Source organism: Coregonus clupeaformis, chromosome 27 (genome assembly GCF_020615455.1).
Source record: "Coregonus clupeaformis isolate EN_2021a chromosome 27, ASM2061545v1, whole genome shotgun sequence".
Classification (NCBI taxonomy): domain Eukaryota; kingdom Metazoa; phylum Chordata; class Actinopteri; order Salmoniformes; family Salmonidae; genus Coregonus; species Coregonus clupeaformis.
In genome coordinates, this window is record NC_059218.1 from 28,975,471 (window position 1) to 28,999,698 (window position 24,228).

The following is a 24,228-nucleotide window of genomic DNA, read 5'->3' on the forward strand; positions in this document are numbered from 1 at the left end:
GCCATTGAAGAGGAGTGGGACAACATTCCACAGGCCACAATCAACAGCCTGATCAACTCTATGTGAAGGAGATGTGGTCACACCAGATACTGACTGGTTTTCTAATTTATGCCCCTACTTTTTTTAAAGGTATCTGTGACCAACAGATGCATACAGTGCATTCGGAAAGTATTGGAACCCCTTGACTTTTTCCACATTTTGTTACGTTACAGCCTTATTCTAAAATGTATTAAATTATTTTTTCCCCTCATTAATCTACACACAATACCCCATAATGACAAAGTGTAAACAGGTTTTTAGAAGTTTTTGCAAATGTATTAAACATAAAAAACAGAAATACCTTATTTACATACGTTTTCAGACCCTTGTATTCAGACCCTTTGCTATGAAACTAAATTGAGGTCAGGTGCATCCTTTTTCCATTGATCATCCTTGAGATGTTTCTACAACTTGAGTCCACCTGTGGTAAATTCAATTGATTGGACATGATTTGGAAAGGCACACACCTGTCTATATAAGGTCCCACAGTTGACAGTGCATGTCAGAGCAAAAGAAGAAATTGTCCGTAGAGCACCGAGACAGGATTATGACTGGGCACAGATCTGGGGAAGTGTCCGCAGCATTGAAGGTCCGCAAGAACACAGTGGCCTACATAATTCTTAAATGGAAGAAGTTTAGAACCACCAAGACTCTTCCTAGAACTGGCCGCCCGGCCAAACTGAGCAATCGGGGGAGAAGGGCCTTGGTCAGGGAGGTGACCAAGAACCCGATGGTCACTCTGACAGAGCTCCAGAGTTCCTCTGTGGAGATGGGAGAACCTTCCAGAAGGACAACCATCTCTGCAGAACTCCACCAATCAGGCCTTTATGGTAGAGTGGCCAGACGGAAGCCACTCCTTAGTAAAAGGCACATGACAGCCCGCTTGGAGTTTGCCAAAAGGCACCTAAAGAACTCTCAGACCATGAGAAACAAGATTCTCTGGTCTGGTGAAACCAAGATTGAACTCTTTGGCCTGAATGCCAAGCGTCACGTCTGGAGGAAACCTGACACTATCCCTACGGTGAAGCATGGTGGTGGCAGCATCATGCTGTGGGGGTGTTTTTCAGTGGCAGGGACTGGGAGACTAGTCAGGATCGAGGGAAAGATGAACGGAGCAAAGTACAGAAAGATCCTTGATGAAAACCTGCTCCAGAGCCCTCAGGACCTCAGACTGGGGCGAAGGTTGACCTTCCAACAGGACAACGACCCTAAGCACACAGCCAAGACAACGCAGGAGTGGCTTTGGGATAAGTCTCTGCATGTCCTTGAGTGGCCCAGCCAGAGCCCGGACTTCAACCCGATCGAACATCGCTCCCCATCCAACCGATCGAACAACGCTCCCCATCCAACCTGACAGAGCTTGAGAGGATCTGCAGAGAAGAATGGGAGGAACTCCCCAAATACAGGTGTGCCAAGCTTGCAGCGTAATACCCAGGAAGACTCGAGGCTGTAATCGCTTCCAAAGGTGTTTCAACAAAGTACTGAGTAAAGGGTCTGAATACTTATGTAAATGTGATATTTCCATTTAGCAAAAAATGCTTTGTCATTATGGGGTATTGTGTGCAGATTGATGAGAAAAAATAAATAATTTAATCAATTTTAGAATAAGGTTGTAACGTAACAAAACGTGGAAAGGGGTCTGAATACTTTCCGAATGCATAGATTAGGGCCTAATGAATTTATTTGAATAAGCTGATTTCCTTACATGAACTGTAACTCAGTAAAATCTTTGAAATTGTTGCATGTTGCATTTATTATTTTGTTCAGCATACTTGTTGCTCCATCACAGACAGTGGCAATTCTCTATGTTCACTGTGAGTCTTTCAATGGTTCATTTCAGAAGAGTGTTTTAATTCAAATGTTATTAGAGCCACATCCACAGTAAACACACCTGGTGGTCTCTACATTAGTGTGAACATGGCCTCACAAACATTTCTTAGTGTCTAAACAAAAAGGACACTTCAAATTCATGGATGCATCTGATGGACTATATAGCTTTTTTGGTGGTGTGGTCTAAAATACAGATCCTGAAGGGAGGATAACAGCTGATTTGGAATACAAACATCACCAAATAACATGATAAAATATGACTAAGACAATATAGATGAACAAATAAATAGACAAACAGTTGAAAATACAGCAATATTCAGCCTTTCCACACTTCCATAGACATTTCCTCATGTTGTACTGTTCTCCGGAGTTTAGACTCCATTGCTGTGTTGACAGACCACATCCCCATGGGCAATGTGCTGCTCAATCACAGCAAAGAGATGCTGCAGCAGATCAAGCTCTTCATACCTGTCAAAGTTCCAAGTTCAAGACAAGAAGAGGTCTTTCAGTCCAACAATCCACTCTGGGGTTGGGGAATTGTCTAAGTTCTGCTCAACAGATGCTCTCTCCAGCTCAGGCCTTTCTGACAATCCGCCTCCCACTCTTCCCAGCAGCCCTCCTCCAGTCTCGTCCTCTCTCTGTCCTGCAAGACTGGCTGCTGACCCGCCAGCTGCTAGGGCAAACTCGAGCACTGAGGGGTAGAGAGGAGGCAGTAACAGCTGAATTAATAATATATATATATATATATACAATATAACTGCATAATAGCCTGTAATGATGAATAGCAGTTCTTCAAACACTAAAATAAAGTTCATTATAATAGCCTTAGCCGACCTTTGATTCATTTTGTTATCCATTCCATAATAGCCTACACATAGCCCCTACCTGGTACTCCACATCGGCCCGGCTCGTTTGCGGGGCTTGGCAGCTTGCCTCCGGTACTGCAACCAGCCGCAGACCAGCTCATGAGCTATCATCATATACAGCAGGAAGATGAGCACAGCGGGATCCATCCGAACGAACGGTAACGGGCTGCTGTGCAGGTATTCGAAGAGGACGGATGGCGCGAGCCTGGAAAGGAGGTTGTTAAAAGGGAGCGGGAGCCAGAATGCGTGTACGCGCGTGGTATACTCTGTTTTTTCTCGAGAGCAATGAAATAATTTGTCCTAATGGAATTGCAACCGAGATTTTCTCGAGTCCTGCTCCCTCCTAATCTGCGCCTAATAACAACCCACATCTATGGGTGTGTGTGCTGTCACCGGGTAGCCTACCCCGCCCGTGCTAATCTAACTATAGACTAGGCTACAGCCGAAATGATGCCCCCCCACACCTATCAATACAGTGTGTACCCCAACTATCTTTGTAGGAGTTGGTAATCTAATCGAAAACAGGCTACTGTGCAAGTGACCATTATGCTTGTAATACTATTGAAGCCACCGAAGAGAACAGGACAGGGGAGGATGTTGCCGTGGCGACAAGGCGGTTGCTAGGGTGGGATGTCGTGTCGTGATTCCCTTGTCCATCTTTTTTTAAATTTTTTTTTTTATCAATCTCATTTGACCAGGGCAAAGCCATCTGGACTCTTGACCAGAGAGCCAAGAGAAATAACACGATTCAATTTACTTACGTTATGATTACATATTAGACCCATAATTAGGCTACAAATAGGTCTGACTGGTTTTAGTTTAATATATCTACCATGGATGTTACTTGTCACAAGATATGCAATAGACTCATAAGAAAATGAATAATTAGGCTATATTTATGGTAAAACATAACTGAAGCAATATGGTGCATGACATTTTCTGTTTTAATTAGTAATATTAATCATCTCAAAACATACAATTAAGCTCAATTTCAAAGAATTTTGCTTGGAAATACATGCTCTTCATTATATTTTCCTTTTAAAGTCTTCTTTTATTTGCCCCAGAACATCTGTACTCTATTTGGAAGCAAATTGCAACAAGGCACCTCTCTATCACAGGTTGTAATATAGGGCATCAAATCCCTCTCTCTGTGTCTTTATCTCTCTTGCTTGAAGTTTAACCAGCTGTACTCTTCTATGACAAAGTTGATAATTAAGCAATAATGCCAGAGGAGGTGTGGTATATGGCCAATATACCACGGCTAAGTGCTGTCCTTAACAACGACGCAACGTGGCACAAAGCCCTTAGCCGTGGTATATTGGCCATATATCACAAACCCCCAAGGCGCCTTATTGCTATTATAAACTGGTTACCAACGTAATTTGAGCAGTAAAAATAAATGTTTTGTCATACCCGTGGTATACAGTCTGATATACCACGGCTGTAAGCCAATCATCATTCAGGGCTTGAACCACCCAGTTTATAAACAGCTATATAGCATGGCTCTCATATCAATAAGCTATAAGTAAAATGTAGCACTGTAGCCAACCGATAGGATTCGGCGACAGACATTTTTGTCAGAGCGTTCTCCATTTCTACTCATTATTAGTAGAATTACCATAGCAGAGCAGTGTCTGTCTTGTCTCTGAAGACAGAAGGGGCAATTTCATGCTTTGGCAGCTAGCACTCCATACAGTGAGCCATCTCATCTCATTGACCTCCAACTATCCTAACTGTCCACCAGCAGAAGTCCCAGACTTCAGGACCCAGTCAGTCGAATCTGCAGCTGCTCCACTGATTGCAATGGTACATGGATGAGCGTGAGTGTGTTTGTGTGTTGTAGGGTTAGTGAAGGTGTGCAGTGGATGCTATAGCCATTCACTCACAGTTAGCAAGTCAATGCTATCCTGATATCCAGGTGTGTGTGTGTGTGTGTGTGTGTGTGTGTGTGTGTGTGTATATGTGTGTGTGTGTCAGGTGCAAGACGACACAAGCAGTTCTTCTGCTGTGATATCGCCTTCATTTCACAAAGCCACCACTAGGAGGCAGAGTCTCCCCTTCTACACCATCGCCTCCCTCACTAATTCTGTGGAATCCTGCAGACACACAAAGACCGATATTTGTAGTTTATTCACAGAGCACATTAGAATAGAATAAATAAGTGAATAGAAGTTCATTCATTCAGAATGGGACATGTACTTACAGAGACACATACTTCGTAAGTGATGTCCTCCGCCATTGGTTGTGCCGGAACTGGAGACACGTTCATTCGGTCCTGCTGAAAATGGACAAAAGGAGAATGATAACAAATGTACAAACATTTCATGTTAGAAACACCTTCTTGAGACGTTCCTTTAACCGTTCTTGAACCAGGTGAAACCCCCCCAGAAATGACCAAGAAATAGTGGCGCCATAATACTCACTGTGAGGCGTGAGTCATACATGTCGTTAGCAATGCCTTCGTTAGCTGAAGGCAAAGCTGATCGCTCCACAGCCCCGCCAGTCGTTGCCTTTGTTTTTTCCTGCGTGTGCAGGTGGTAGTAGAGCAATGCTCCTAGAGTGGCCAGCAGCAGCAGTACCACGATGATGGAAGCTGCAATACCCCCTGTGTTGTCTGGTTCTGGTGTGGCTGTATTGGACATAAGGTGTTATTAGACAAGGGTTGTTCAGCCAGGCCTGGCACGTGGTATGAGCCATGAAAAATATATTCCTTGCATCTTACTTGTCATTGGGTCTTTTGCTTCACCGGCACAGTTGAATCCTATGTTATAGTCAATGTCATCGAGAGCCAAGACTCCAGTGTCTCCTTTGAAACCCTCAAATATAATCTAGAAACACACATTCTCAATGAACAACAACCCTTCCTTGCAATAATACAGTATGAAACAATATATAGTGGTAACTGGCAAAAATAAAGGAAACACCAACATACAGTGCCATCGGAAAGTATTCAGACCCCTTGACTTTTTCCACATTTTGTTACATTACAGCCTTATTCTAAAATGTATTAATGTTTTTTTTCTCTCTCATCAATCTACACAGAATACCCCATAATGATAAAGCAAAAACAGTTTTTCATAAATTTTTGCTAACTGAAATATTACATTTACATAAGTATTCAGACCCTTTACTCAGTACTTTGTTGAAGCAACTTTGGCAGCGATTACAGCATCGGGTCTTCTTGCGTATGACGCTATAAGCTTGGCACACCTGTATTTGAGGAGTTTATCCCATTCTTCTCTGTAGATCCTCTCAAGCTCTGTCAAGTTGGATGGGGAACGTTGCTGTACAGCTATTTTCAGGTCTCTCCAGAGATGTTCGATCGGGTTCAAGTCCAGGCTCTGGCTGGGCCACTCAAGGACATTCAGAGACTTGTCCCGAAGCCACTCCTGCATTCTCTTGGGATGAAGGTGAACCTTCATCCCAGTCTGAGGTTCTGAGCGCTCTGGAGCAGGTTTTCATCAAGGAGCTCTCTGTACTTTGCTCCGTTCATCTTTGCCTCGATCCTGACTAGTCTCCCAGTCCTTGCCGTTGAAAAACATCCCCACAGCATGATGCTGCCACCACCATACTTCACCGTAGGGATTGTGCCAGGTTTCCTCCAGGCGTGACTGTCACGGATTCAGCCGAGGCTGTGTCGTGTATTGAGATTATGACGTTGTTAAATGTTTTTAAGTGGAACTGTTGATTTTAGTATCAAGAGGGAATGTTTTAGTGTAACATCACATACAACAGACAGGAAGTGTGTTGTAGACAGGGGAGACTGGTGATTGGCCAGAAGAGGGAGCCCATCTTTTTGCATTGTTTATAAGTAGGGGGAAAAACGAAGGAGAGGGCAGAGCAGCCATTCTGAGGCGTCGCTCTCCGGGTGGGCATGTCACCTGTCACTTATGCTAAAGCTTGTGATCTGAATAAACCTTATGATCAAAGATTCAGTATGAGCGGACTCCTTTGTTTATCAGCAATAATTGCCACCATTCACCCGATACGACAGCTGCTCCTCCTCCTTGCTCGGGCAGGCTTCGGCGTTCGTCGTCCCCGGAGTACTAGCTACTGCCGATCGATGTTTCGGTGTTTGTCTTGTTTTGTCTTTATTGTTTACACCTGCTTCCCATTATGTTGTATTGTATTCCCTATATTTACCCCTGTCTCTCATTGGTTATTGTGTGTGATTGTTCTTTGTCATTTCCGGCAGTTGCTTTGTGTACGGGTATTGTGTTTTCCTCCCTGTTTTGGAGGTTTGTTGTTTTTGTACGTTTATTACTGTGTTCAGTAAAGTACGTTGCCAGCCGCTCTGTGTCCTGCGTTTGACTTCGCTGACCGCATACACGTCACGTGACAGTGACGCTTGGGATTCAGGCCAAAGAGTTCAATCTTGGTTTCATCAGACCAGAGAATCTTGTTTCTCATGGTCTGAGAGTCTTTAAGTGCCTTTTGGCAAACTCCAAGCGAGCTGTCATGTGCCTTTTACTGAGGAGTGGTTTCCGTCTGGCCACTCCACCATAAAGGCCTGATTGGTGGAGTGCTGCAGAAATGGTTGTCCTTCTGGAAGGTTCTCCCATCTCCACAGAGGAACTCTGGAGCTCTGTCAGAGTGACCATCGGGTGTTTGGTCACCTCCCTGACCAAGGCCCTTCTCCCCCGATTGCTCAGTTTGGCCGGGCAGCCAGCTATAGGAAGAGTCTTGGTGGTTCCACATTTCTTCCATTTAAGAATGATGGAGGCCACTGTGTTCTTGGGGACCTTCAATGCTGCAGAAATGTTTTGGTACCCTTCCCCATATACAGTGGGGAGAACAAGTATTTGATACACTGCCGATTTTGCAGGTTTTCCTACTTACAAAGCATGTAGAGGTCTGTAATTTTTATCATAGGTACACTTCAACTGTGAGAGACAGAATCTAAAACAAACATCCAGAAAATCACATTGTAATTAATTTGCATTTTATTGCATGACATAAGTATTTGATCACCTACCAACCAGTAAGAATTCCGGCTCTCACAGACCTGTTAGTTTTTCTTCAAGAAGCCCTCCTGTTCTCCACTCATTACCTGTATTAACTGCACCTGTTTGAACTCGTTACCTGTATAAAAGACACCTGTCCACACACTCAATCAAACAGACTCCAACCTCTCCACAATGGCCAAGACCAGAGAGCTGTGTAAGGACATCAGGGATACAATTGTAGACCTGCACAAGGCTGGGATGGGCTACAGGACAATAGGCAAGCAGCTTGGTGAGAAGGCAACAACTGTTGGCGCAATTATTAGAAAATGGAAGAAGTTCAAGATGACTGTCAATCACCCTCGGTCTGGGGCTCCATGCAAGATCTCACCTCGTGGGGCATCAATGATCATGAGGAAGGTGAGGGATCAGCCCAGAACTACACGGCAGGACCTGGTCAATGACCTGAAGAGAGCTGGGACAACAGTCTCAAAGAAAACCATTAGTAACACACTACGCCGTCATGGATTAAAATCCTGCACCGCACGCAAGGTCCCCCTGCTCAAGCCAGCGCATGTCCAGGCCCGTCTGAAGTTTGCCAATGACCATCTGGATGATCCAGAAGAGGAATGGGAGAAGGTCATGTGGTCTGATGAGACAAAAATATAGCTTTTTGGTCTAAACTCCACTCGCCGTGTTTGGAGGAAGAAGAAGGATGAGTACAACCCCAAGAACACCATCCCAACCGTGAAGCATGGAGGTGGAAACATCATTCTTTGGGGATGCTTTTCTGCAAAGGGGACAGGACGACTGCACCGTATTGAGGGGAGGATGGATGGGGCCATGTATCGCGAGATCTTGGCCAACAACCTCCTTCCTTCAGTAAGAGCATTGAAGATGGGTCGTTGCTGGGTCTTCCAGCATGACAACGACCCGAAACACACAGCCAGGGCAACTAAGGAGTGGCTCCGTAAGAAGCATCTCAAGGTCCTGGAGTGGCCTAGCCAGTCTCCAGACCTGAACCCAATAGAAAATCTTTGGAGTGAGCTGAAAGTCCGTATTGCCCAGCGACAGCCCCGAAACCTGAAGGATCTAGAGAAGGTCTGTATGGAGGAGTGGGCCAAAATCCCTGCTGCAGTGTGTGCAAACCTGGTCAAGACCTACAGGAAACGTATGATCTCTGTAATTGCAAACAAAGGTTTCTGTACCAAATATTAAGTTCTGCTTTTCTGATGTATCAAATACTTATGTCATGCAATAAAATGCAAATTAATTACTTAACCCCCCCGTTGTCCTAGGGTCAAAATGACCCGCCACTGTGTTGAACCAACATTATTATTACTTTAAAGAAAGTATCACTGCCTCCTTCTCACAAATGATCCAAAAAATATAAAAAATTAAATAAAGTTGGTTCAACACAGTGGCGGGTCATTTTGACCCTAGGACAACGGGAGGGTTAAAAATCATACAATGTGATTTTCTGGAATTTTGTTTTAGATTCAGTCTCTCACAGTTGAAGTGTACCTATGATAAAAATTACAGACCTCTACATGCTTTGTAAGTAGGAAAACCTGCAAAATCGGCAGTGTATCAAATACTTGTTCTCCCCACTGTATGTGCCTCGACACAATCCTGTCTCGGAGCTCTACGGACAATTCCTTTGACCTCATGCCTTGGTGTTTGATCTGACATGCACTGTCAACTGTGGGACCTTATATAGACAGGTTTGTGCCTTTCCAAATCATGTCCAATCAATTGACTTTACCACAGGTGGACTCCAATCAAGCTGTAGAAACATCTCAAGGATGATCATTGGAAACAGGATGCACCTGAGCTCAATTTAGAGTCTCATAGCAAAGGGTCTGAATACTTATGTAAATAAGGTATTTCTGTTTGTTATTTTTTCTACATTTGCAAAATGTATAAAAACCTGTTTTTGCTTTGTCATTATGGGGTATTGTGTGTAGATTGCTGAGGAACATTTTTAATTTAATCAATTTTAGAACAAGGCTGTAACGTAACAAAATGTGGAAAAAGTAAAGGGGTCTGAATACTTTCCGAAGGCACTGTAAAGTGTCTTAATATGCCGTTGGGCCACGATGAGCCGCCAGAACAGCTTCAATGTGCCTTGGCATAGATTCTACAAGTGTCTGGAACTCAATTAGAGGGATGCGACACGAGACATTCCATAATTTGGTGTTTTGTTGATGGCGGTGAAAAATGTAGTCTCAGGCGCCCTCCAGAATCTCCCCTAAGTGTTCAATTGGGTTAAAATCTTGTGAACTAGATGCACGTGCACACGATCTCACGCACACACTTTAAATCCACTATGCTCCTTTGAGACCCCTCTTTCAAAGTCACTGAGATCTCTTCTTCTAGCCATGGTAGCCAAAATAAGGGCAACTGGGCATTTTTAAACATGACCCGAAGCATGATGGGATGTTAATTGTTTAATAAACTCAGGAACCACACCTGTGTTGTGTGTGTGTGTGTGTGTGTTTGTGTGATGTCTGACCTGATACTCGTCAGTAGAGGTGATGTCAACATCGAAGCGTGACCAAACTGTTCCCACCTCTTCCACACTCAGCATTTGTTTCGGGTTCTCTTTAGACTGCCTCCACACCTTCAGATGACTACCATCTGCATGGACACAGTGTGGAATATAATAATAATAATAATAATAATAATATGCCATTTAGCAGACGCTTTTATCCAAAGCGACTTACAGTCATGCGTGCATACATTTTTTTTGTGTATGGGTAGTCCCGGGGATCGAACCCACTACCTTGGCGTTACAAGCGCCGTGCTCTACCAGCTGAGCTACAGAAGACTATAATGGCATTAACAAACCAGGATCATCACCATCATGATTGTCATCATCACATAGAAACAGACAGGTAAGGCAGGTTGTTTGATAGAGTTAAGACAGCAGTGGTGGTGAAGTCCAGTGGTGTAGGTTGGGTCTTACGGGAGACTGGTTTGTACACCCAGAAGCGCAGGCAGGTGCCCTTGGTGGAGGGCAGATGAGGACTCAGCAACCAGGCCTTGTAATTGGCTGTGTCCCTGGTGCTACTAGGGAGGAACAGGAAGTGACCTGCAGAATGGACATAAGGACAATAAGACTGGGACCAATCAGAACATGCATTCTCATCTGGAAGAGTAGGATTTCAGAGGCCAATTTGATGCTTATGACAAATCTTATAATGCATTATAACTGCATCATAATTTATTATACCTGCATGCTTTAAGTAAAGTGTTACCATTTGGTTTATCAAGACCTTAGATTACATTTATAGGTGTCAGTGTGTCACCTCTCTCTGTCCCAAGGGTGTGGTCGTGGGATGGTGTGGGGTAGTGGGTCTCTGCCTCAGCACTGGTCAGCTCCCAGTCCAACTGGTCTAGCTCAGGGTTCTGAGTGTTGGTCCAGTCACACATACCTCTCTCCAGATCACACTTTGTACCTGACAAACACACCAGCATGCATGTCACTAACACACACAATCAGAGTCTCTCTCTCTCTCTCTCTCTCTCTCTCTCTCTCTCTCTCTCTCTCTCTCTCTCTCTCTCTCTCTCTCTCTCTCTCTCTCTCTCTCTCTCTCTCTCTCTCTCTCTCTCTCTCTCTCTCTCTCTCTCTCTCTCTCTCTCTCTCTCTCTCTCTCTCTCTCTCTCTCTCTCTCTCTCTCTCTCTCTCTCTCTCTCTCTCTCTCTCTCTCTCTCTCTCTCTCTCTCTCTCTCTCTCTCTCTCTGTGTGGTGTGTGTGTGTGTGTGTGAAGTACTGACCTAGTGTTTGACAAGGATGGTTCGAGAAAATTATGTCATCAACTGAGACATGAGTGCCTTTGCCACCTGCTCCCTGCACCTCAAACTCCAACTGAAACACAAACAATTTTCAATTCATTTAGCAGACGCTCTTATCCAGAGCAATTTGGGTTAAGTGCCTTGCTCAAGGACATATCGACAGATTTGTCACCTAGTCGGCTCTGGGATTCAAACCAGAGACCTTTCGGTTACTGGCCCAACGCTCTTAACCGCTAGGCTAAGTGTCTGACCAGTGGCTTGATCACATGACATCATGTACACTACCTGCCAGTCTGTGGTGGTGCTGCTGATGTTGCCGTTGCCATGGCGCCAGACATCTCCCTGGTCCTGGCTGTTGGAGAAGATCTTCACCCTGTCTCCTTTCACTGGCTTCATGTACACAGTCAGCAAACCTAAAATCGAACACACACACACTAATGTCAGAGCAGTGGCAGTGGCTTGCGAAAGTATTCACCCCCCTTGGCATTTTTCCTATTTTGTTGCCTTACAACCTGGAATTAAAATGGACTGTTAGGGGGTTTGTATCATTTGATTTACACAACATGCCTACCACTTTCAAGATGCAAAATATTTTTTGGGGTGAAACAAACAAGAAATAAGACAAAAAAACTGAAATCTTAAGCGTGCATAACTATTCACCCCCCCCAAAGTCAATACTTTGTAGAGCTACCTTTTGCAGCAATTACAGCTGCAAGTCTCTTGGGGTATGTCTCTATAAGCTTGGCACATCTAGCCACTGGGATTTTTGCCCATTCTTCAAGGCAAAACTGCTCCAGCTCCTTCAAGTTGGATGGGTTCTGCTGGTGTACAGCAATCTTTAAGTCATACCACAGATTCTCAATTGGATTGAGGTCTGGGCTTTGACTAGGCCATTCCAAGACATTTAAATGTTTCCCCTTAAACCACTCGAGTGTTGCTTTAGCAGTATGCTTAGGGTCATTGTGCTGCTGGAAGGTGAACCTCCGTCCCAGTCTCAAATCTGGAAGACTGAAACAGGTTTCCCTCAAAAATTTCCCGGTATTTAGCGCCATCCGTCATCCCTTCAATTCTGACCAGTTTCCCAGTCTCTGCCGATGAAAAACATCCCCACAGCATGATGCTGCCACCACCATGCTTCACTGTGGGGATGGTGTTCTCATGGTGATGAGAGGTGTTGGGTTTGCGCCAGACATAGCGTTTTCCTTGATGGCCAAAAAGCTAAATTTTTGTCTCATCTGACCAGAGTACCTTCTTCCATATGTTTGGGGAGTCTCCCACATGGCTTTTGGCGAACACCAAACGTGTTTGCTTATTTATTTCTTTAAGCAATGGCTTTTTTTCTGGCCACTCTTCCGTAAAGCCCAGCTCTGTGGAGTGTACGGCTTAAAGTGGTCCTATGGACAGATACTCCAATCTTCGCTGTGGAGCTTTGCAGCTCCTTCAGGGTTATCTTTGGTCTCTTTGTTGCCTCTCTGATTAATCCTTGCCTGGTCTGTGAGTTTTGGTGGGCGGCCCTCTCTTGGCAGGTTTGTTGGGGTGCCATATTCTTTCCATTTTTTAATAATGGATTTAATGCTGTTCCGTATGATGTTCAAAGTTTCTGATATTTTTTTATAACCCAACCCTGATCTGTACTTCTCCACAACTTTGTCCCTGACCTGTTTGGAGAGCTCCTTGGTATTCATGGCGTCGTTTGCTTGGTGGTGCCCCTTGCTTAGTGGTGTTGCAGACTCTGGGGCATTTCAGAACAGGTATATATATACTGAGATCATGTGACAGATCATGTGACACTTAGATTGCACACAGGTGGACTTTTTAAAACTAATTATGTGACTTCTGAAGGTAATTGGTTGCACCAGATCTTATGTAGGGGCTTCATAGCAAAGGGGGTGAATACGCACCACTTTTCCGTTATTTATTTATTTGAATTTTTTGAAACAAGTAATTTTTTTCATTTCACTTCACCAATTTTAACTATTTTGTGTATGTCCATTACATGAAATCCAAATAAAAATTTTAATTACAGGTTGTAATGCAACAAAATAGGAAAAACGCCAAGGGGGATGAATACTTTTGCAAGACACTGTATGGGTTTGTGTACAAGCATGCAAAGTTTTGTAATTTCTTTGTAGTTTTACCCCTTTTTCTCCCCAATTTCGTGATATCCAATTGGTAGTTAAAGTCTTGTCCCATCGCTGCAACTCCCGTACGGACTAAGGAGAGGCGAAGGTCGAGAGCCATGTGTCCTCCGAAACAAGACCCTGCCAAGCTACACTGCTTCTTGACTCACTGCTCGCTTAACCCGGAAGTCAGCCGCACCAATGTGTCGGAGAAAACTCGCGACCGAAGTCAGCTTCGCCCAGCCTGCCACAAGGAGTCGCTAGAGCGCGATGGGACAAGGAAATCCCAGCCGGCCAAACCCTTCCCTAACCCAGATGACGCTGAGCCAATTGTCCGCCGCCTCATGGGTCTCCGGTCACAGCCTGGGATCAAACCCGGGTCTGTAGTGACACCTCAAGCACTGCGATGCAGTGCCTTAGACCGCTGCGCCACTCGGGAGGCCCCAGCATGCAACGTTTTATGTGTGATTGAGGGTGGGTATGTACTGTAAAAGGTATATACTCACCAGGATTCTCTCCCCCCATGTGGTACCAGAAGTGAACACACTCTGTTTGTGCCACGCCTACTCGCACAGGAGATGTAAGGGTGGCCACACTGCCCTGTGGTAGGATCTCCACATCACTGTCTGCCATCATGTAGTACCCTAAGGAACAACAATAGGATATGTTTAAGAAGATTCCATGTTTCTCTGTATCTCTCACTACTTGTATTTGTGAGAGGTATTGACATGTTGAAAGCATCGAGCTGTCAGTTTAAACAACTAGCACACAGCTCAGACACCCATGCATACCCCACAAGACATGCCACCAGAGGTCTCTTCACAGTCCCCAAGTCCAGAACAGACTATGTGAGGAGCACAGTACTACATAGAGCCATGACTACATGGAACTCTATTCCACATCAGGTAACTGATGCAAGCAGTAGAATCAGATTTAAGAAACAGATAAAAATACACCTTATGGAACAGCGGGGACTGTGAAGCAACACAAACATAGGTGCAGACACATGCATACACACACATGATAACATACGCACTATACACACATGTACACATGTATTTTGTGTTGTTGATATGTGGTAGTGGAGTAGGGGCCTGAGGGCACACACTTAGTGAGTTGTGAAATCTGTTATGAATGTATTGTAATACACTGCTCAAAAAAATAAAGGGAACACTTAAACAACACATCCTAGATCTGAATGAATGAAATAATCTTATGAAATACTTTTTTCTTTACATAGTTGAATGTGCTGACAACAAAATCACACAAAAATGATCAATGGAAATCAAATGTATCAACCCATGGAGGTCTGGATTTGGTGTCACCCTCAAAATTAAAGTGGAAAACCACACTACAGGCTGATCCAACTTTGATGTAATGTCCTTAAAACAAGTCAAAATGAGGCTCAGTAGTGTGTGTGGCCTCCACGTGCCTGTATGACCTCCCTACAACGCCTGGGCATGCTCCTGATGAGGTGGCGGATGGTCTCCTGAGGGATCTCCTCCCAGACCTGGACTAAAGCATCCGCCAACTCCTGGACAGTCTGTGGTGCAACGTGGCGTTGGTGGATGGAGTGAGACATGATGTCCCAGATGTGCTCAATTGGATTCAGGTCTGGGAAACGGGCGGGCCAGTCCATAGCATCAATGCCTTCCTCTTGCAGGAACTGCTGACACACTCCAGCCACATGAGGTCTAGCATTGTCTTGCATTAGGAGGAACCTAGGGCCAACCGCACCAGCATATGGTCTCACAAGGGGTCTGAGGATCTCATCTCGGTACCTAATGGCAGTCAGGCTACCTCTGGCGAGCACATGGAGGGCTGTGCGGCCCCCCAAAGAAATGCCACCCCACACCATGACTGACCCACCGCCAAACCGGTCATGCTGGAGGATGTTGCAGGCAGCAGAACGTTCTCCACGGCGTCTCCAGACTCTGTCACGTCTGTCACATGTGCTCAGTGTGAACCTGCTTTCATCTGTGAAGAGCATAGGGCCCAAGTGGCGAATTTGCCAATCTTGGTGTTCTCTGGCAAATGCCAAACGTCCTGCACGGTGTTGGGCTGTAAGCACAACCCCCACCTGTGGACGTCGGGCCCTCATACCACCCTCATGGAGTCTGTTTCTGACCGTTTGAGCAGACACTTGCACATTTGTGGCCTGCTGGAGGTCATTTTGCAGGGCTCTGGCAGTGCTCCTCCTGCTCCTCCTTGCACAAAGGCGGAGGTAGCAGTCCTGCTGCTGGGTTGTTGCCCTCCTACGGCCTCCTCCACATCTCCTGATGTACTGGCCTGTCTCCTGGTAGCGCCTCCATGCTCTGGACACTACACTGACAGACACAGCAAACCTTCTTGCCACAGCTCGCATTGATGTGCCATCCTGGATGAGCTGCACTACCTGAGCCACTTGTGTGGGTTGTAGACTCCGTCTCATGCTACCACTAGAGTGAAAGCACCGCCAGCATTCAAAAGTGACCAAAACATCAGCCAGGAAGCATAGGAACTGAGAAGTGGTCTGTGGTCACCACCTGCAGAACCACTTCTTTATTGGGGGTGTCTTGCTAATTGCCTATAATCTCCACCTGTTGTCTATTCCATTTGCACAACAGCATGTGAAATTTATTGTCAATCAGTGTTGCTTCCTAAGTGGACAGTTTGATTTCACAGAAGTGTGATTGACTTGGAGTTACATTGTGTTGTTTAAGTGTTCCCTTTATTTTTTTGAGCAGTGTATTTTTAAAATTGTATAACTGCCTTAATTTTGCCAGACCCCAGGAAGAGTAGCTGCTGCCTTGGCAGGAACTAATGGGGATCCATAATAAATACAAATACAAATTCACTCAAAGGCTCTCTATTAATTTTTCTCTCTCTCTATCTCTCACCCATCACCGTCTCCAGTGTGTGGTCTGTTTTGGGCCCAGTGTTGGAGGACTGCCAGTTAGTGTGGAGCCAGCGGGCAGTGCCAGTGGTGGTGTAGCCGCAGTGCTGGCCCTCAAAGGAGCACATATTGGGCACGGTGCATGGGCGGTTCACAAATGCCAAGTCATCTAGCGCCAACCGCCCGTCAAAGCCGGAGCGCACTGCTTCAAACATCAACTGTGTGTGTTTGTGAATCAGAGAGGAAGAAGGAGAGGGGAGCAGGGGTGGGGAGAAATGGAAGTGTCATATCAATGTCAACATGAACAGACATATTCTCTTTTTGTTATTAAGAATGTTTATGTGTCACTGGACCTAAAACCTGTATTGAACCCACTCTTACCTGGAAGCTAGTTAGCTGCTCAGATACTGGACAGTGTCCCTCATGCCAGATGTTGCCATGGGCACCGCTGCGAATCCATAGCAGACTCTCAACGCCGTAGGCATCACGCATCTTAACACTGAGTGCACCTGAGAGGGATAGAGAGAGGGGGTAGACGGAGGGTAGGGGAGTTGAGAGAGAAGGAGTAAAAACATATGAAGAGGATGTGAGGAAGAGAACAGGGAGATAGAAATAAGGCGTGGAGAGCAGTTTACATTTTGTTCAGGAGTGACTCTTTAGTTACTGTAACTGTTAGTTATGGACGTCAAGAAGAGCCCATCCTCACCTGTCTCAGGCCCGTAGAGCTTATAATAGAAGGACAGGCAGTGATGTCCGGAGGTGCCTGGCAGACTGTACGATAACAGACGGCCAGACACACCCCGTAACAAGGGGCTCCATACGTCTACAGCAAGGCTTTTACCTATAATCAAAGATATGATTAATTAAGGTGTTATAGACATCTAATGACTTAATGATCAGGTCCATTGGTTACATAGAGAGCAGAGAACACTTGGAGTAATGCTACTATGTGAGAAGTATGACATGTTTAGAATGTAAAACTGGTAAGTGGTTATGTGATCCTAGCTGACTACGCAAGGTCATTTTAGTACCGACGCCAATGGAATGGTCCATCCCTGTGAGCAGGCTCCAGTCAAAGTTGTCAGTTTGATCCTGGTACCAGCCACACAGTCCCTCTTCAAAGTTACATGACAGATCTGTCCAGAAGAAACAAATCATATATCAGCAGAAAATCAACAAAATAAAATACTATATATTGACAGGATGTGTGTGAAATACCAAATGATCACAAAAAAAACGATATTTGTTCAAACTGAAACATAAATTGCTTACCTGTGGGAGAGGATGGGAAATACTGAGCGTGACAGTTGATGAAACGAACATCCTTCACTGTTATTCTGGCACATGGGCACAGCTTCCTAGCACGAGCCGAAAATTCCATCTCGGAAAGAGAGGTGGAGTGAAAGAAAGAGTAAATACCAGAAAGAGTAACCACAGCATCAAAAAAGGAATACATTTACTACAGTAGATGATACAAGATGATTACTGGCTTCAAACAAGGTCCCCCAAACCAAACCATAAGAATATCCTGAAGGTATCATACCTGGAAGCGGTGATCCCTGGCTCCGATGTACACCTGCGCCTGCTGGTACACCCCCTCTACGGATCCTGTTTTCCCACTGAACTCCCAAAGCCTGGGCTGACTGCCCAACAGACTGTCAATCACCCGGATGGACAGCTCACCTAGGGGAGAGAGAGGGGAACAAAGAGGCAGAGGTAAAGACAAGGAGTGGCAGATGTCCTGAACTGTAGGAGGGACATAGGTTTTGGTTAAGGTGATTGTTAGGGTTTGCTTGCAGGTGGCTGAGGCTGTGTTACCGGTGTGATTGCTCTTGCTGGTCAGGGAGTAGGAGAAGTTGAGGGTGCAGGCTGGCCCCGAGGGGCCCAGGAGAGGGGTGCGTGTCTGGGCATCAGTCAACTGCTGCCCTGGGGCTTTAGCTACATACAGGTACTTGACTGAGGGCAGAGAGAGAGAGGTGGTCTGTCACTATACTTAAAAACAAACTAAACAAAATGTACAGCTGACCAGATATGGCCACTCATACCTTATAGTATCTTGATATGCATAGCACACACAAGCATGCATGCACGCACACACACCGCTGTCCAAAAGTTACCTTTGTTGGTGTCATTCAGCACCCACTGCTGGCTTCCAATGCTGCTGTCTGTCCATCCAGAGCTGCCCTTCTCATAGGAGAAGTCCCCTACACAAACACACACACAGCCACTAAGAACATGCAGATTCACACTCAGAATCATGAGACAAATAACACAAACATAATACACCTACAATAATACATACATCGTATACCCAGAGTACTCACCACACTTGGCCTCGTCATCTTTATCCGCACAGTCTTCATGAAAGTCACAGATCTTACTGGTATCGCCAGTGCAAGGATGCCCAGGAGGTTTGGGGAAATTTGCTAATGTGACATTTCCTGCAAGAGGAGAGGTGGGAAGGGGACAGAGTAAGCGGGTAAATAGATACAGTATACATGCTATGTAATGACCATATTGCACTGTGCTGTTGGTTAACATTATTAGTAGTTCAGTTCTGTATACATTGTGTGATTCAAAAAAGACCTTCCTAGTATGTGTTTATTTGGTTCACCTTTAGAGAGGCGGCAGTTAGGAGACATCATTATGCTATCTATAGCAACCCCTCCATACTCCTTGTCTCGGATCGCAGCCACAAACACAAGCTAAGACAGATGAAAGTCATTAAAAGGAGAAAGAGAGCAATATGCAAATGAAAAGGTGGTCAGTATTCAACAGGCTCAATACTGTCCCTCATCTAATGTAAAGCACTTTGAGCATCTGGAAAAGCATCTGGAGCATATGTCCACGCTTTGCTTATGTCCACCCAGCCTTATCCAGTCCACTCACCTGGAAGCTGGTGTTGGTAATGATCTCCACCTCAGCCTTGACCCAGAGGTCCCCCAGGGCACCCCCCCTCTGCCACACCGGGTAGATATCAGTGTCTGCCACCAGCACAGACAGGCCTCCAGACCTGGGCCCAAACTGGTGGCTGTACATCACCATCTACAGGGCAGACATGACATTCATTTAGGTGTTTTTGTTCACATTAAAGACAAGTGTCTATCCCTTTACAGACTGAAGTAAATTAGTCATTATAGTGAACATAATGATGGATTCAACTATTGTTACCTTGACTGAGAGGTTAGCAATATGATGACTGTCAGAGTGATGATTGTATGACTGGTTATCAGCTGCAAGTTGGTCAACTGATGATATAGTGTGTGAGTTTGTGTGATATAGTGTGTGTGAGTGTGTGTGTGTAATGTTCGTTAGGTAGCCTTACACCAGTAACCAAAATGTTGCTGGTTTGAATCCCCGAGTCGACTAGGTAAAAAATCTGTTGATGTGCCATTGATTAAGGCACCAAAGCCTAATTGTTCTTGTAAGTCGCTCTGGATAAGAGCGTCTGTTAAATTACGAAAATGTAAATGTGTGTATAAAGTTCAAAAGACCGGCCTGCCAAGGTAGAAGCCATGTGTGTGTGTGGAGACAGCATGATAGAGGGGTGTTTTGGAGAAGCCATGTTGTGCCTTAGTGCATACCTTGCAAGGATGTGTGCTATTGGTGGGTTCCAGAAGAGGGCTTTGAAAGGATGTCCAATCAGATTTGAGCCCGCCTTCAGGTACAGTGACATACAGGAAGTGACCTTTAGGGCAATAACACAAGTTGAAGACATCTCACTGAGGAATAAAATCAGGACAGAACAATGATTAATATGTTTCTAAAATGACATTGAGCTTGTACCCGATGCAGTATTGTTGGAATGGTCTCTACCGGGTCCTTTAAAAGGGTCTGTCATGGAGATGTTGGCCTGACTGGTCCTTGTCCACTTCAGACCAGTGGAGATAGTCCTCAGGTCCCAGTTACACACTCCGTCCTCAAAGTCACAGCCCCAGTAGCCTCCTAAACACACAGAGCCACACAGAGTTCATAAAAATAGTGGAAGAGGGTTAAAATAAGGATGGAATAAGTTGTCTCTCACCACAATTCTGCTCGTCAGTTTTGTCACCACAGTCATCAGTGCCGTCACAGACCTGACGCTGCTCCACACAGCCCTCCCTGTTACACTCCAGTAACCCCGCAGCACACGACTCCCCTGGGACTGGCACTGAGAGAGAGAGGTAGAGGTAGAGGTGGAAAGAGAGAGAGAGAAAGAGAAAAAAGAGAGAGAAAATAGAGCGTATCTGAGAAAACAGAGTAATCTCTCTAAACTCAAAGTGACGTTAACACACTGACGCAGAATAACAGATCTGAGGAAGAGAACATAAAGAAACAGAGGAATCAAAAGACAGAAAAAGAGAGAGACTCACGAGGCAGGGCACAGTCCAGGAACTGCAGCTGGTCTATAGCCACGTCTCCGCGGCGCCCCTCGGTGCGTTGGGAGTGGAGGCGGATCTGGAAGGCGGTGGGGATGTGTCCCAGGAAGACGGTTGCCTCCCTCCAGCCACGCACGCTGGTGCTCTCAGGACGCCACACCACTGCCTGCTGGGTGCTGTCCTCCCTATACACAGAGGCCAACAATGGGGCAGGCCCCAGCCCTGTGTACCCTGATAATAATCAACGTATAAAGGTTAGAATTTGAGGGAAGTGACCTCATTCTAGACAGCGGCTAGATGCTAAAACTGATCAGAAAAACTAGCTAAGTATTACTGTAAAAACCTTGCTATCGTAATGCTATTGTGTTACCTGGGTCCCAGAGGAAGTATCTGAGGTGCATTCGGCATGAGGGAGAAGACTGTTTCATCGTGGGAGATGCCATCACTGCAGTGCTGGGAGAGTGTGCCTTCACTTCGGTCACTCCCATAAACCAACCTGAAAACACAACACACAACATTGCATAATCTCCCACACACAACTAGAAGATGTGAATGACCATTTTTAGTAGTGTATTACACAAACCTTCTTAGCCCTGTGTTTTTCTACTTGTGTAAATTGACTGGGAGAGCAGGAGTGTGCATAAGCACTGAGTACATATCCGTGTGTGCTAGTACTGTGGAGAGTGTACCTGTGGCTGTCCCAATGGTGAAGTCTGAGGAGGGTCCGCTGTCCGGCAGCGTGTCCCCTCTCTGACGCCTCTCCCAGGAGTAGGCCTTCTCCAAGGACAGGTCCTGCCAGCCACACAGGTATGGGTCCTCAAAGTCACACACAAAGTCCGTCCCTCTGTAGCCTGGGGTTTCACACCAACACGCATGATACAGACAGGCAGACAGACAGGCAAGCAGGCAGGCATCACTTAAAAATCTAAAGCTTGCATTGCAATTTGTTGGTCTGAGGGAGCTGTGTGTTCTATGGTCTGGCAGTGTGTGTTCTTGGAAATGGGTTATTCTTGACCTTGAACTTTTTCCATCCCGTTCTAGTGATATAACATAACGTTTGGTAAATGGCATGATTGGTGTTCAGTGGCAAATGTGCATTGTCAGTGGAGCACAGGTACTATAATTGATACGTAGTGACTTGTCTGGCTTAGTCAGAGCAGAGGGAGTCTTACCACAGCCGTCCTCATCGCTGCAGTCTGTGCAGTCACACACAAAGTCACACTTCAGCTCTGGGGTCTGGCATGCAAGTGTCTGTGAGCCAATTGCTGCAAAACAACAGACTCATCATTGATGTTGAAAAGAATCTCCATCTACAGTAGCAGTGTGATTTTAGCATACATTTTTCTGTCTTTTTAAGTGGCCAATTGCATAAATGCCCCAGTAGGATCTTCCACTCTTGGACCTGAATACGTGCAAGAATTGCCTGGGCGGTAACTCACCCTTTAATTCCACTCTTATCAGAACCCATTCCAATCTAAGTTTAATGAGGCTGCTAATGTTAGCAGGCTCAAAGACCATACAGTGCAGTAATCTGGTAAAGGTAAATGTTGTTCAACCCAAGGTCCCTGATAGCAGGTATTACAGAATCCATGCCACAAGAGTCCATAAAGTAACACTGTAGACAATAAATAACGGTTTTCGTGGTAGCAGTACCTTTTGAAGCCACATGACCTAGGTTTATCATGCACCTGTGATCTACACAGCCTAGTTCAAGTCAAAAACAAATACGATATTGCACTTCCTTGATAACTGTGAATGAAAAATGTGTCCTTGTTGCTCTGACACGGACAGTGAGTTCAGTAAACACTAGCCTACACAGTATTGCATGAAGACTACAGTGTCAATGTTCTTACCGCAGTGAAACGTCAGTAGAACCAGGGCTGAAAACCGTCTGTTTAATCCCATGTTACCCTTCTCTTTCTCCTGGAGCTGTGGAGAAGGTCTGAACACCACCAGTCACCTATTAGACTGTGATAACAGCCACTGTCTACCTGTGACCTCCTCTGCTCTGCTCTGCTCTCCCTCCTACTGATAGATAACTGCTAGACTTTAAACCCACCTGCATCGGTCAGAGCCTTCAGTCGTAAAACAGCACATTCTATGTTGAAAGATACTTTACTGAACACAGGACTAAATATTGTGGCTGAATGCATTCATCAAAGGTCTTGAATTCCTCTTCGTGACACTGAGCACTGCAAAGGTGCCATGTAGAAACTTGGCTCTTATGAGCATGTAGAAGTCGAGGCACTGAAAACTGAATGCCTGAATAGGATACTAATTTGCAATGTATACCTTTATGAAAGTATCAAACTTGTGTGACATTAATACTGTACATTAGCTATAGATACATAATTTAATTGGCAGTAACACATACTGACATGGAGGTATATTTTAGGTACTTGATTGAGTGTAGACTTGCAGTATACTGTATGTATACAGTGATGTAGTGGTAAAAACAATACAGTGAGGGAAAAAAGTATTTGATCCCCTGCTGATTTTGTACGTTTGCCCACTGACAAAGAAATTATCAGTCTATAATTTTAATGGTAGGTTTATTTGAACAGTGAGAGACAGAATAACAACAAAAAAATCCAGAAAAACACATGTCAAAACTGTTATAAATTGATTTGTATTTTAACGAGGGACATAAGTATTTGACCCCCTCTCAATCAGAAAGATTTCTGGCTCCCAGGTGTCTTTTATGCAGGTAACGAGCTGAGATTAGGAGCACACTCTTAAAGGGAGTGCTCCTAATCTCAGTTTGTTACCTGTATAAAAGACACCTGTCCACAGAAGCAATCAATCAATCAGATTCCAAACTCTCCACATGGCCAAGACCAAAGAGCTCTCCAAGGATGTCAGGGACAAGATTGTAGACCTACACAAGGCTGGAATGGGCTGCAAGTCCATCGCCAAGCAGCTTGGTGAGAAGGTGAAACAGTTGGTGCGATTATATGCAAATGGAAGAAACACAAAAGAACTGTCAATCTCCCTTGGCCTGGGGCTCCATGCAAGATCTCACCTCGTGGAGTTGCAATGATCATGAGAACGGTGAGGAATCAGCCCAGAACTACACGGGAGGATCTTGTCAATGATCTCAAGGCAGCTGGGACCATAGTCACCAAGAAAACAATTGGTAACACACTACGCCGTGAAGGACTGAAATCCTGCAGCGTCCGCAAGGTCCCCCTGTTCAAGAAAGTACATATACAGGGCCGTCTGAAGTTTGCCAATGAACATCTGAATGATTCAGAGGAGAACTGGGTGAAAGTGTTGTGGTCAGATGAGACCAAAATTGAGCTCTTTGGCATCAACTCAACTCGCCGTGTTTGGAGGAGGAGGAATGCTGCCTATGACCCCAAGAACACCATCCCCACCGTCAAACATGGAGTTGGAAAC

The 24,228-nt window shown here is 45.2% G+C and overlaps 1 protein-coding gene and 1 long non-coding RNA gene across 3 annotated transcripts; both read right to left on the bottom strand.

Annotated features, from left to right (window-relative positions):
• Positions 1 to 1,772: 1,772 nt before the first annotated feature.
• On the bottom strand, positions 1,773 to 4,110 carry LOC121541715. The gene is made up of 2 exons (XR_005995785.2): positions 2,755 to 4,110; positions 1,773 to 2,560 (listed from the first exon to the last, which is right to left on the bottom strand). It is a non-coding gene; the product is annotated as an uncharacterized LOC121541715 (long non-coding RNA).
• Positions 4,111 to 4,149: 39 nt separating this feature from the next.
• mamdc4 (MAM domain containing 4) lies at positions 4,150 to 22,840 on the bottom strand. 2 transcript variants are annotated; one of them, XM_041850967.2, is made up of 29 exons: positions 22,683 to 22,840; positions 22,002 to 22,094; positions 21,519 to 21,680; positions 21,200 to 21,325; positions 20,824 to 21,060; positions 20,496 to 20,621; positions 20,258 to 20,416; positions 20,056 to 20,159; positions 19,361 to 19,516; positions 19,086 to 19,176; positions 18,796 to 18,912; positions 18,589 to 18,675; positions 18,290 to 18,427; positions 18,015 to 18,154; positions 17,744 to 17,852; positions 17,503 to 17,607; positions 17,178 to 17,312; positions 16,853 to 16,980; positions 16,476 to 16,689; positions 14,103 to 14,240; positions 11,762 to 11,889; positions 11,459 to 11,549; positions 10,990 to 11,139; positions 10,647 to 10,772; positions 10,194 to 10,318; positions 5,458 to 5,563; positions 5,159 to 5,364; positions 4,939 to 5,010; positions 4,150 to 4,831 (listed from the first exon to the last, which is right to left on the bottom strand). In XM_041850967.2, exons 1-29 carry the CDS (start codon positions 22,732 to 22,734, stop codon positions 4,796 to 4,798), a joined length of 3,657 nt encoding a protein of 1,218 aa, XP_041706901.1. In that variant the 5' UTR covers positions 22,735 to 22,840; the 3' UTR covers positions 4,150 to 4,795. The 2 variants fall into 2 exon arrangements, with proteins under 2 accessions (XP_041706901.1, XP_041706900.1); XM_041850966.2 differs by having other exon boundaries at positions 4,939 to 5,013.
• Positions 22,841 to 24,228: the final 1,388 nt, after the last annotated feature.

Coding starts and splice junctions, on each gene's coding strand:
- mamdc4 (XM_041850966.2), bottom strand. CDS start 22,734: ATGGGATTAAACAGACGGTTTTCAGCCCTGGTTCTACTGACGTTTCAC. Junction 21,326..21,518: donor CACCATTGGGACAGCCACAG/GTACACTCTCCA, acceptor TTGTGTTTTCAG/GTTGGTTTATGGGAGTGACC. Junction 14,241..16,475: donor CACACTGGAGACGGTGATGG/GTGAGAGATAGA, acceptor GTTGTTCCTTAG/GGTACTACATGATGGCAGAC.